This window comes from Arthrobotrys flagrans, assembly GCF_004000055.1.
Source record: "Arthrobotrys flagrans strain CBS H-5679 chromosome Unknown unitig_3, whole genome shotgun sequence".
Classification (NCBI taxonomy): Eukaryota; Fungi; Ascomycota; class Orbiliomycetes; order Orbiliales; family Orbiliaceae; genus Arthrobotrys; species Arthrobotrys flagrans.
The window spans coordinates 3,334,514-3,348,094 of NW_027137547.1; the positions used below are offsets into that span (position 1 = coordinate 3,334,514).

At 47.0% G+C, this 13,581-nt stretch overlaps 4 protein-coding genes across 4 annotated transcripts; 3 read left to right on the forward strand and 1 right to left on the reverse strand.

Annotated features, from left to right (window-relative positions):
* Positions 1–761: 761 nt before the first annotated feature.
* DFL_002345 (uncharacterized protein) lies at positions 762–2,364 on the forward strand (the record flags this gene model as incomplete). Its single annotated transcript, XM_067631117.1, has 3 exons — positions 762–909; positions 971–1,694; positions 1,761–2,364. The coding sequence occupies 3 exons, from the start codon at positions 762–764 to the stop codon at positions 2,362–2,364; spliced, it is 1,476 nt and encodes a 491-aa protein (XP_067493694.1).
* Positions 2,365–3,564: 1,200 nt separating this feature from the next.
* DFL_002346 (uncharacterized protein) lies at positions 3,565–5,003 on the reverse strand (the record flags this gene model as incomplete). Its single annotated transcript, XM_067631118.1, has 3 exons — positions 3,565–4,355; positions 4,420–4,876; positions 4,950–5,003. The coding sequence occupies 3 exons, from the start codon at positions 5,001–5,003 to the stop codon at positions 3,565–3,567; spliced, it is 1,302 nt and encodes a 433-aa protein (XP_067493695.1).
* A 793-nt stretch (positions 5,004–5,796) lies between these two features.
* On the forward strand, positions 5,797–6,721 carry DFL_002347 (uncharacterized protein; the record flags this gene model as incomplete). Its single annotated transcript, XM_067631119.1, has 5 exons — positions 5,797–5,816; positions 5,939–6,056; positions 6,190–6,213; positions 6,343–6,449; positions 6,532–6,721. 5 exons carry the CDS (start codon positions 5,797–5,799, stop codon positions 6,719–6,721), a joined length of 459 nt encoding a protein of 152 aa, XP_067493696.1.
* Positions 6,722–9,089: 2,368 nt separating this feature from the next.
* Positions 9,090–11,840, forward strand: DFL_002348 (uncharacterized protein; the record flags this gene model as incomplete). Its single annotated transcript, XM_067631120.1, has 5 exons — positions 9,090–9,472; positions 9,662–10,861; positions 10,937–11,223; positions 11,283–11,594; positions 11,725–11,840. 5 exons carry the CDS (start codon positions 9,090–9,092, stop codon positions 11,838–11,840), a joined length of 2,298 nt encoding a protein of 765 aa, XP_067493697.1.
* Between the last annotated feature and the right edge of the window lie 1,741 nt (positions 11,841–13,581).

Here is a 13,581-nt window from a genome sequence, read left to right on the forward strand (position 1 = left end):
CCTGCATCTGTCTTGCGGTCGTACAGGGAAGGGCGTTTTCCAGGGGCGTTCCACCAAGCTAGCGGCTGTTTGTGAAGGCCAATGCAATATCGGTCCCACCCGCCCATCCTGTTAATTGTTAATCTCTTTTGGCTGTTTTCTCTGGTTTCTAGACTTATCTGAGTGTTAGAGATATTATCACTTACTTTCACAGAACACCAGCATCGCCATCCTCAGTTCGGGTGCGGCTGTGAACACCAACTTCAATTCAGCCCTTACTCGGTCAGTTAATATGTCCAGGTCGATACCCTCTTGATCTTGACCGGACCGGACTAGTTAATACGAACCGGGCCATAACTGGCTGACCTTGTTGCGGACCTACCATGAACGAGAGCGTAAACGAGATTTGATAACCAGTTCTCCGCATTTCCCAAATTCGCATCCTTCTGTTCCCTTCTGATTCTCCTTCTCTTCTAATATTATTCTCTTCTAATGTTATTCTTTTCTCTTTCGATATTGTTTTCTTCATAATCGTCCTAATCCTACCGTCGTCATTCTTTCCTTTCATACCATCCGACATCGAGGGCTCTTCCTCATAAGCCTTTGGTTCCCCAATTAATCAATCCATAACAATCCCGCCTCGGTTCCAGATTTCCAACTTTCTCGCTCATGCGAAATCAATATCTTCTTATGCAGAGGATATAGCACTTCGTGTTTCCTTTCGACGGTTTTTCCAAACCGTTCTGCTTGTCCTTTTTTCCTTTCCTTCCTCTCACACAACCATGCGTTCGTGGTTGTTGGTTCTTCCGCTGCTTGTATCATCTGGGGTTTCTACGCTACTTGTCAGGGATGGGTCCTCAAAAGTCATCAGGGTCCCGTTTTCAAAGGAGCGAGTTGCACACAACCAAGTCAGCAAACGGGAACCTGCCGGTAGAACGGCTGTTCAAAAGTTAGATAATAAGGCACGTCACCCGTCCGATCTATATTATAGATGGCTGTCAAACCACTGAATATCTCCGACTAACACCGCAGCGTTTCCAACAGGACTTTTTGTTCTATGCCAACGTCACCGTAGGGACCCCTCCTCAGCACATTCGCCTCCACATAGATACTGGGAGCAGCGATATCTGGGTAGAGACAGCCGATTCGGAAATATGTAGGAAGGAGGGAGGGAATGGTTGCGACATCGGTGGGACTTACGACAATGCGACTTCTTCAACCGCAGAATACGTCGAAGGCGACTTTTCGATCATGTACGTCGACGGTCAGTACGCATCAGGGGCATACGGGAAGGATACACTCGGAATTGGCGGTGTCGGTGTGAAGAATGTTCAATTCGGGATCGGATTCGAGGGAACTAGCGATGAAGGTGTTCTGGGTATCGGATTCGAACGTCGACAATCGAGGGTTAACCAAGGGTTGGAGCCGTATCCGGGCCTTGTCACGCAAATGGTTGCCCAGGAACTCATCAACTCTCGCGCATATTCCGTCTGGTTGAACGACTTGAATGCTGCTGCTGGGGAAATATTGTTCGGAGGGATCGATACGGGGAAATTCAAGGGGCCTTTGGTGACCATTCCACTCAGCAGGCGCACCGACTTACCGTCACCAATCGACTTCATAATAACGTTGCATGGCTTGACGGTTGAGAACGGTGATGGGGAACCGAGGGAACTGATGAACACTTCCCGGAGCGTCCCCGCATTGCTAGATACGTAAGTTTACTTGACATATCCCGGAGCCGGATATTACAATCTCATACTAACAAAACCCTTTAACAGCGGTGCGAGTTTTACGTATTTACCGCAAGATGTTGCGGCCCAGCTTATCGAGCTCGTCGGCGCCGTAACCGTCCCCGAATACAAAGGCCCCGCCGTCAATTGTTCCAAACGTTCGCTGGAAGGCTCTGTCGACTTCGAGTTCGCAGGAGCAACCATCAAGGTCGACCTTAAAGATTTTATCATCGATGCCACCGATGAGCCAAATGAGGATAACCATATCCTCTGCTACTTTGGCATTCTCGGTATGAGTGAAGGCAGCGTCCTTACTCTAGGCGACACCTTTCTTCGCTCGGCGTACGTCGTATACGACATGGACAACGAAGCCATTTCCATCGCTCAGACGATATTCAATAGCACGTCCACCAATATCATGGAAATCGGATCAGGTCCGGACGCAGTCCCGAGCGCTACCCGTTCCACTACGGATGCAGATTCGATCCCGGTAACAGCGACCACTTCCGCCGGTTCAACCAACGACCCCGCTGCCAAGTCGACCGGCTCTCCTAACGTCTCTAATTCCGCAGCGACAACGCTCAACAATGCCTCGACGAAACTCTTGACACCATTCCTCGTTTCTATTTTTTCTTTGGCGATACTTCTTTGAAAAAACACACCGGCGTTTGAGCAACATCTGCATTGCATTTTCTCAAATCAGCATTATGCCTTTTTGTTTCTGCTGGGGCTCCACTTTTCTGACACATTCGCATCTCATATACTCTCTCCTTTAGGATCTCTCAAACAAAAATACCCACTCTCCGACGCCTCCATCAGCGCAATTTTCTTTCCGTCTTTCAGCAGCTCATATGTCTCCAGCGTGCGCTTTCGTTTTTTCCTTTAGACACTCGTTACTTATAACTTTCTAATACCCTTTTTCTAATACCCGACCCGCAACTCACACCGACATCATCCCCCCTTTTTTTTCTTTCCTTTTTCTTTCCTTTCTTACGGGTCAGTATTCATCGGGATTCATTACTAGGTCGTTTTTGCAGGGTTGTTTACCTCTTTCGAGTCTTTGTCCTTTTTTCCGTCTCATTTGCATCTGGTGCCTTTATAGGCATTATACATCCCCATGGCCGCGAGATTTTTTTATAAAGCGAGCCTACTTTCTGTTTTCCTTTCGTCTTTTCTGCATCCGCATCTGCATCTTTTATGAAGAGTGCCCACACCCGACCTAGCTGATAACAGGTGGTGTTTATTGGTATATCCGGTTTTTTTTTTTTTTTTTTTTTTTTTTTTGCGCTTTTCCTTTTTATAACCGCTAGGGGTTATGTTCACTTACCGAGGTATGGGAATCGGCATTGGTTTTCTTTTGTATACGTAGTCTTAATATACTACGGGTTTGGCGGGGGCACCTTTTTGGACCGCGCGCCTCATTGCGATCGGTTTCGGCCAATGCAATTCAGTCCGGCATCGATCGGTATTTCTTGTACATAGATTATATTTTTACTCCTTCGTTAATAGGGGTCATATATACGGCTTTTGGCCAGCCACGAGGGTAGCTTGGGTTATAAGCTAGCCTGCGAGCCGAGAGGGGATATGAAATATAAATTATTGTTCCCCTGAATGTTTCCGGATGCGTAGAAACCGAGTGATCTTGTGGTATATCTAGTGCTAGAGTCGAGAGATCTGCCATTGTTAAAATTCGAGTATTCCTTCTAAGTTTATGTTCGACAATTCTAAATTAAGGAAGTTATATCCCACAAAATATGCACGGAACCAGAATACTCGCTAGATTAAATATATATACATCGTCAAATCGTGTCCAGAATATTATATACTTTTACAATAACAACCATCAAAAGATTCACCGTTTTCGTATAACAGGCGACGTTTCCCCGCCGATATCCGGGATCACTTGGTGTAACTTGACCTGCAAAGGAGGAACACCCATCGACAGAGCATGAGCACTATTTCTTCCACCCTGTCCTCCATTGTTCTCCAAAACATACACATCAGGTTCCGGAAAGGGCGCCACGATTTTATGATTCGATTCGCATCTCATAAACCTTCCTAGATTCGTCAACGAAGACAGCCTTCTCACAACATTAGATCCTTCTCCCGTAGTAGTTCGATCATTATCGATAGTAGTTTCGCTGTCACCCGTTACTTTATCGCCCTGTGATATCTGTTCACCTTCTTCGGGCACCCAAGTCGTTGAAAATACCGTAGCATCCCCACTCTCCCCGACACCCTTCCCCTTTTTCTTATCCTCTTGCATCCTCTCCACATCTTGCGTCCATCCCCTCCTCTGCTCCTCCGTAAAAAACAACCTCAACGCCGGTAAAATCGCGAGAATAACCGACGTGGTCCCGAATATCTGTCCAAACTGCGCGGAAGCTATTCCGTTCAACCAGGCACTATGTGTCTCTCTCCCTTTGTATAATAATATGATCCTGAATACCGCCAGGAAGATTAGGAAGATGCTTAGGCTGAAGACGCAGGATATGATGAGTTTGTGGCGGAGTCGGATTTTCAAGCAGAGGAGGAGACGGTAGGGGAGGAGGATTATGGCGATGTCGGAGGTTATGTCGAGGACTGAGGCGGCGATTAGGCCGTTGTTGTTGGCAGAGTTGTCGTGCGGGTTGTCACAGGAGTCTGTATAAGGGCCATCGTAAGTATCTGCGGGCGTATGTGTATACTCGTTTGCATGAAGACTTACTCCCCTCCCACTTCCTCTTCGGCGGGAAACACGTGAAGCAATTGATCAAAACAACCGCCCCCCAAGCCGCCGTACACATCCCCATCACGACCCACCACCACCTCATGTAAGCCGGCCAAACCCTCAACAACCTTCTCAAAAACATCAAAAGGCTTAATTTGCAAAACCACAGTAACGTCCAGACTAAAAAGGTTTTTGCAAATTGTGTTTTTCGCAGGGATGGGATTTCGTTTGCGAGGAAGTCGGGTGGGAAGGGGGTTTCGGTGGTGAAGTAGTGGTGCGCAAGGAATAGGATTGGGTATTGGTAGGTGTGTATGGCCCCCAGCGAGATCATGAGAACGAAGGCGGGGAAGAGGAGGTGGTCGTCGGAGAGGAGGCGGTGGTAGCGGGTGTAGCGGAGGTAGAGGCGGGTGGGGAGGAGGATGAAGGTTATGCTCATGAGGCCCCAGGTTAATGCCTGAGAATTTATCACATTAACGTTCGAGAGTTATGGATCCGTCGGTTTATGCAATTGAGTCAAGGGTGCTTACATGTTCACCGGACTCGGAGAGTATCAGAGATTCTATCCAAGTGTCCGCCGACATTTTTGATCGGTACGGGCCGAGGGTATGCAATCGAAATGACATCAAGCGGCAGCCAATCGTAAATCCAACAGCATGGTAACGTTATCCAACTGCAACCGGTGATAAAGATTCAACGAGAAGCTTAAATCTAGAACAACGGGAAAAGGTATGTGAAGATAGAAGCGGACCCATCATAATCATATATGGATATCAAACCGGTGGCGGAATTTTCAGCCGAACACTCTCGCTTTGAACCCTAGCGCCCGAAGCGGGCCATGGGAAGTGGGATATCTTAGAATCGTGCAAGATCTATCCAACACTCTGGAATATTTTACCTAAACGGGTAATATCGTGAGATGAGGCTTGCGGATTTACTAGAGTGCTTTGGGGGAGGGGATCCCGGCCGGTGAGGTTGGAAATTTAAGCTAGGCTAGGGAGGAAGTTTATATTTTGTATATTGAATTAGCAGCATGTGATTGCGTATCAATTGCTATTCTGTATTGAGATCTAGATGCCTCGAATCGTGGATTTTCGGCATAGCGTAGGTTGTGATGCAAGGTTCGGTCCTGGGAGCACAAAAAGTTGTTGTGAAGTGTTGTAAATTGATAAATGTGTTGAGGGACGTTGAAGACGAAGCGTTTGCCTGGAATAGATCTGCCGTTTTAGGACGACAGGCTCTTGCCCTCCAAGCCCACACAAATCAAACACTCAAAATCAATCAAGAGATTTCAATATTCGTCCTCAACACCAGATCATATATCACGACAGAAACGACAGAATAAACGTCAAATTTCTCGCAGAAACCACCGTCATAATGTCTTACCCAGCTTCCTCGTACGTTTGCCTCGATACAACGATGTTGCCCTTCGAATTTTTGAAATGATAGAGAGGGAGGATTGGGAATTGGGCAAAGGGAGATACGGAAATGCTGATGGATCGTTGTCTGGACGTTATAGTGACCTTTTGTGGGAACTCACCCGCAAAAACTCCAGCTTCCTCGTCAAGAGGAAGACCGGTGGTGGTGTTAAGCTGAGCCGTGATCCCTTGAACTTGAGGAACGTTCACTCGAGAAAGGTTAGACTCTTATTCTGGCCTTTGTTTCCGGAGATATCGCGGGAATTGTCTTTGGGTTTCCATGGAATTTCTCCGGAATGATATCTCGACAGGTGGAACGGAACGCTAATATTTTAATGGTGATAATTTATAGCACTCCGGTACCGTTAACAACCAGGTTCGTTAAAAATCCGTTGCAACCCGAGGAGATGTTGGGAATTTTCGACAGATCTGATAGTGGTGGGGGGTTTATTTCGAAAGAAGATATGATATTAATTTTTGGCTATCTTTGGGGGTTAATTGACAGGCTATCGGAATCGTTCCATCTGGCAAGGGAGGAATCTCGCTCCTGACCAAGAAGGGTACCGGTGCTACCATCACTCAATCTTACAAGCCATCGAAGACCTCGCGAAAGTACGTCTAGCCCTTTGATACCCGCCAAATAGGCACATATAAGACGGAGGAGGAGGAAGAAAAATGCTAACTTGCGACGCAGGGCTTACGTCCAAATTGTCAACTCCACCACCAAGAAGGGATATCGTGCCGATCTGCGTGAGGATGCCATTGCTCGTGCATCTGCTTTGATCAAGTCCTACAGGAAGCCGGTCAAGGCAACAAAGGAGTCGAAGCCAAGGGGTTCGAAGGCCAGGGCGAACGCCGCCTCTGCCGCCAGCGCCGACCTGTGATCTAACGACCGACAGGTGGTTTTGAGCTAGTGGATTTGGTTTTCCTTCCTCCTCCTTTTTTTTTATAATGAAATATCATTGTTCCTTTTTATACGCAGCCTCTGCCTTTGTCATACGGGATGGGTGTATGCAGGTACCGATTCATTATAATTATCTTCCGTGAATCAACGTAATCGAAATGGCAGGATACCATATATGTCCGATAAGTAACGACGTGATATCATGATAGAAGGGTACGCGTGCTCAAGTGAGGGCGGTGTTGGGAAATGATCACGACGGCCCATGCAGAAACTGGTTAAGGTTTGATTGGACTTGCAATATACAGATACTATGTGCATATTACATACAGCAAGGACGACCTTGATAAAAATTTAAATTTAAATTTAAACTTGAAAAAGTAAGGAAAGTAAGGATTTAGGATCACTTACTTGAGGAAGTCGGAAGGTCTGGACAAAATACCAGCCGGGGAGATATCTAACAATAGAGCACGTAGAACAGTGTTTGCTGGAGCACGCACAGGGTGAACGCCGTGTTGATGCTCAGCGCCTAAGCAGAGTCAAGAACCTCGGAGCTTAACCCAACCTCTTATCTTCAACTCCCATGACCCCGTCGAACGAACAATTGCATGCCACGACAGCATGCAGACGGATACTATGGCTAGATATAAATCCTCGAAGTTATTCGGAGCCCTATGTCGGGCCAACAATGGCCGGTAACAGCCACGGTGGAGAAACCCCCATGCCGCTCGTCGTTTAAGGAGACACAAGCGCCAAAGCTGATTGGTCCGTTCCGGGTGGCCGGTTACCAAGACCGCATCTCCTCAAACACCTCTTCGCGTTCGGCTTCCATCGAGCTCGTCTTCTCCTATTTACCGCATAGCCAGATCCAGGTCGACCTACAGGCTGATTGGGCGTCAAGAAATGTCGAACGTTAGGATCCCCGGTGCCTGGTCCGTGGATGGTCGTTCTTCCTGTCATCCTCACCACGCCGAACCCACAAGAAAAAAACCCACCTCATGGCGCAAGGTGTAAGACGGCAGGGAAATGACCATGTTGTTTTACCAGTCGCACAGGCATCACCATGCCCTTCACAGGGTTCACGTCTCCATACAGCAGGTTCCGGTACCTTGCATAAACCCGTCCCCGGCTAACCCTTCTGCTACAGCGTGATAGCCTCCTGCAGGTGACAACAACACCGTTCATGCTCCTGAATCCATTTCTGAGCAGTTTTTTTTCTTCACCGAGAGCTGCTTGTTACGGCAAGGTGAATCAAGACCGACGAATGGGATGGAGACCTCCTATATCCTGCTTCTTACTATGGAAGGGGGGGTAATACGTCAAGCTCACGAACACCCAAGCGATCCAATGGATGGAGGTTCAGCTGGATCAAGAACCAATGAGAACCGCTAGTGCCTTTTGGCCGTTGGGGCTGTGTGCGAAAATGGGAAAACTCCACGGTGAAGTTGACTTTGGTGATCCGGTGTCTGAAAAAGTACCAGACTCGGAAAAAACGTGACGGGCCCTACGCTGCCCCTTCACATAATTTCAATGTAGAAGCGGCGGCGAAAAAAAAAGTGGGCTGGACGAGAACAGCATACTAGGGGAGACATCAAAACCACATGGACTCCCAACGGCCTTCTCATTCTTTCCGTCACGTTTCCCCTCCGCTTCTCACCTGTCTCTCAATCAGACATCTTATTTCCTGCTTTCTTCGTCATCGACAGTCGTAAGACGGAATTACATTCTTTTGGTAGATTGTGGTGTTTCGGGGAGTTCTAACTTGCTGACTTTGGAAAATCCCAGCGTTAGTCGGAAGGTGTGGTTTGAGGAGGAGCTTCCAGGACGAGGGGCCCACGAATCAGCTGGTAGAAGTACCTCAACAGCCGCCATCACCATGAATTTTTAGTTATAGACAGAAAAACTACCAAAGTCGCTCTTTTACCTCGACACAGTCACTCTTTTTTTATCGTCATTACGACCTCCACGCTCTTTTTTTTAAAAATCGTTTTACGACGGCGTATATTCAGCCTGCCATTCTTTTATTCCCGTTTTTGAATTTTTATCGATTCGCCAACTGCCCTCTTCGTTACCCGCAGCATTCTACTGTTCATTCCAACAAATCTAACGCAATTCTCATGCCCTTATATATATGACGACGATATTTAAAAACGAAATCCTACACACAAAACGGCATTGCATTGTTTGGTGGATACCTTTTCGGAACAAAAAACAAGAATTGGATCTCGAATTTATATTGTTTCCGACCCTCACTTGGACCCTTGGGCCCACCGACAAACAGCAATATCTTAATATCTATTTTTTTATTTTCTGGAACAATTCACTCAAGGCAATTCGACCATATACCGACAATGGCGACCGAGAGACGGCGTGCTCTTCACCAGAGGTCGAATTCTCAGATAAATGCCGGGGTCAAGCAAACGGAGGATGTTTCAAGTTCGCTAGCGTCATCCCAGGCCCTGTTCCACAATTTGCCAGCCAAAGGGTCGCAACACTCTCGCACCGGATCCCTGGAGACTGTGCTCAACCCTCATACCAGATACAATGATGAAAACGAAGGTGTGCCATCGAGGGGCACAAGTGTCAGAAGTAAACGAACATCAAAGACGGACCGCAGCTCGTCGCCTGAGAAGCGAGGCAGCAAGTTAACGATCCAGGTTGTTGGAAGTACCAGTCGGACTGAAAATGTTAAGAGCTCAGATATCAGGGTCCCATCGGGGCCTCCACCTTATACGTAAGTAAACCGTTTTACTCTCTTACACTTGTCGACGGGCGCAATCTTTATGAAATTCTAAGCCCTGCTTGGGCTCCCCTCGACCTTCGTCATATGTATCAAAACGAAAAAAAAAAAAAATCTATAGCCTTCACGTTATCCTTAAAATAGCCGTAACCAGGAATAGGCGCTGACATTTAAATAATATAGTGGTCCGCCACAGGATACTTCAACAATCAGATTCGTTCGCAGGAGCAATTCGACTGCGACTGCCGCCAAAGTCACTGCTAAGCCATCGGCGTCCACTCTTTCATCAAACAACAGCGAGTCTGCTGACCACGATCTTTCTTCGTTTTTTCCTTTGCCAACTTCGGAACACACTCCTTCACCAGATTATACTGCCGGTTCCAGCATAAAACAAATCAAAGCACAAACTTCCATATCGACACTTTCTACAGAACCAAAAACATCACTAGAAATCCATAATTTTATTGTTGCTAATTTTCCACCACCCCCACCGATCCCAGAGACACCCCGCGGCTTAAGATCAACAATTCGCTTGGTTCCTCACAGTCCACTTGCGGGAACTCCAGTGTCCGGTCGCTCGAGGTCAAGATCCAACCCTAGATCCGTTAGCACGGGTACCCGCAGCAGATCGTCTACGACAAATTCGGCAGGTTCTCGACCGCGATCCCGTTCCAACGAATTTCAGCGCCTGCGCCGTGGTTCATTTACACAGGTAACAAGGGTATCGAGTAAGCATTCGACAAATTCGTATATTTCAAGCATCAGCGCTATCGGGCTGCCACCTACCCGACCGCTTCCTACTCCGCCAGAACGTTCCGTGGGACCAATCTTTCAGGAAGTAGCCGAACCACTTCCCTCACCGACTAGTTTACCGAAATTACCCAAGCCGATCCTCAAAAAGGCAAGAACTGTACAAGAAATCGAAGACTCAAGTCCTGATGTCACCCCACCGATAGACGCAGAGCAGTTTCCTGAAATCCAACCCGCACTCTCCTGGATTCTTGAGACAGAGACAACCGCACCCGCTCCACTAAAAATCAATAAACCTAAACGAGCGCGAATGCAGGCGGTACAGGACGATGGAGTCTCACGTGCGATCCACTCGAGCAATGGCAGGAAGGCTTCAAACCCACTAGCCAGACTGGTTTGGGGATACAACACGAGTTCTACGTCCATTTCCGAAGCTGGGTCCAATTTTGGTACTCCTGGACCTTCCGTAAATGTCAAGAACACCAAGGGGTTTAGCCCGCAAATTTTACAGACGGAAGGCCTTCAGAGCCAGAGGGCAACTGTCTTTTCCCCCGTCGATTCTCCCGTTGACCTAAACAGGCAATCCAGCAAGGCTTCCTCTTATAACCCGCAGACTGTTCCCGAATGGGCAAGGTGAGACAACCCCTCGCAACCAGTTGCAGGGACCTGCAGCGGAACGAATAAATGCTAACATGAAACGATTGACAGAGTATATTATGGTCGTGGAACACTTCTACCTCACCATCGAGAGGAATCTATTGACGATGACCTCGCCATAACTCCTGTTGTCCAGCGACCTCGCCCTGCTCGTATTCAACGCATCGCCACTCACGCTTCCAACGCCGGATCTTTATGGATGGGTACCTTCAATCCCGAAGGCCGAGATCTTCAAGATCAATTCAACCAACCTCATCTCGAAGCCTATCCCATCAATCGATCGGAGCGTTTCAACATTCATCTTGTGTTAGCTCTTGTCGGATTTGTCTTTCCCATTGGTAGGTTCAAGCGATGCACCATTACACTGCATTCTTCCTTTACTGACGATTGTTTTCAGCTTGGTTCGTTGGCGCTTTCTATCCTTTGCCAGCCCAGAAGCGAAGGGAAAGAAGGGAGAGGCAAGAAATCCGACGGGCAGTCCAAGGCGCCGTGATCCCGCCAAGCCAATCCAATCATGTCCGCGGCCCAAGCATTACCCATTACGAGGAGAGCGTCGACACCGAATCCCTACCAAGCTTCACCACCTACGAGGAAGGTCGAAGATGGGACAACGCGAGATGGTGGAGAAACATCAACAGAGTCATGAGCGTCATCGGCATCCTCGTCCTTGGTGCTATCATTGCCCTCTTGGTTGTTGGTCTTAAGGGGCGTAAGAACTGATTCCGCAAACGTTCAGCGTCTATCAAACCAACATGGTTCACCCAACGAAAGGAAACTGTTGGCCTCGATCTTTCATCCTGTCAGGTCCCGCGTCTAATCTCGATGCGTCAAAATGACAGGAGGTGGTGACACAACAGCAACGGCGGTCAAATACACCAGTGTTACATTGGTAATCATCTCAGGCATCGGCCCCCCTCCTGGATTCCTCATCTACGGAATTTCGCTTCACTTGTGAATATTACTGCACCGACTTATACTTGCGGACCTTTTGCGACCTGCATTTTGAGCGACATTAAGCATTTGCTTAACTCTTTTGATGTTTTTCCTTCTCTGGTTCTCTCAAATACCCCGGTATCTATTGTTTTTGTGTTTTTTTCTGGCTTTTTACAACGGCGGCATACCATTTGCTTTATTCTGGCCCCATCTCTGCAACGTGGGTTATTATTTTACGGCTTATTCCACGAGTTCCCTTTGCAAGCAATATTTCCGTTCTAACTCGGTCTCGATCGATCTATTGGTTTCTGTGTACAATTGTTTTTATTATTATTCCTGATCTGAGTCCTTTGAACTTTTTTGATTTCGATTCTCTTTTTGTTCAGATCAGGACATACCAGCAGAGGAGTTATTTGCTAATGCTAATACACCACTCTCTTCACATTCTCTTCACATTCTCTTCACACTCTCATTAGAAGCAAGCCTCTTTTACCTTTTTTTGTGCTTTCATTTTTCTTGTTTTTTTTTTTACAGGAGCTAGTTTAGTTTACCTAAACACATGCTCCTCCGCAAGATTACGACATTTTGTTTTATCTTTTTTTTTATCAAGGGTGGGATGAACATGATACGACACAAATAACTCAATCTATTCTATCAAAAATTGGTTGGGTTTCTCTTTCTTACTTTCCTTTTAACGGCTCTTTTGGGGGGGGTTGGTTAGGTTTTTTCTTATGGAATGGGGCCGGGTTACGACTTTTTCCTAATGGAAAAAAAAAAAAAAAAAAAAAAGGGAAAGGTCCTTTGGATCTTGGGACAGGGTATGCCCAGGTTTCACGGTTTTCTTGGGAATTTTTTACCTTTGGTTTTCGGGGAGGGGGTTATCTTGTACGATAGGGAAAAAAGTTAGCTTCGATTCTTTACTGCTCACTACCGTTGACGTGGGTTACTGGCCAGGTAGAATGGCTTGTGAACCACCTCGACGACAAATATCAAATTCAAATATCAAATTTCAGCGACCGGAGAGGGGGAGGCACAGTTCAGTTGGTTGGCTGGTTGTCTCCATTCACCCCCTCACACGGGCTGGGATATTCATCATACGATCTACTCTTCTTCCTCTCCTTCCTTCCAGCTTCTTGGTGTCGATCTATAGGTGAAATTTATGCTGCTTGTGAAGCTCAATTTGGCGTATATGCGACCGAATGGACTGTTTTGTATCTCCTATCCCGTCTCGAGACTACTTTCATCCCGCGCTAAGTGCATGATTTCTAAATATATGCTAGAATACTCGCCATCTCTGTACAATTGTACTAGCTATAGCGAAACATGAAACCGACTATCCCGTTTGTTGCAGGACTTTTTTTTTCATCCGGAGAGGGGAACATGATAAATCGAGCAAGGGTAGCTAAGAAGAAGCGTACCTAGGTAGCTACTTTCTAGGGATGTAGCTTGGAGCGTACGTATAAACGCCAACATCCTCGGCTCATCGTACCCGGCAGAATATAATAAGGAACAAAACGGAACCTTTTCGAGCAAGAACGTATGGGAAGGAATGATTATCGACCCCACATAAAGAAACGAAAAAAAAAAAAAAAAGTGTACTTCCACGTTAACATGTGGGTTTTTGCGTGTATGTACCCCCTTTTTTTTCTTGTCCAGGCATCTTCCGCACGGGATATGGATATGAAACCTTCGAGGCGAGAAAGAGCAACATCTATACGCAAACAAACACACACGAAAAACTAGCATATTTTAAGAAACATCCA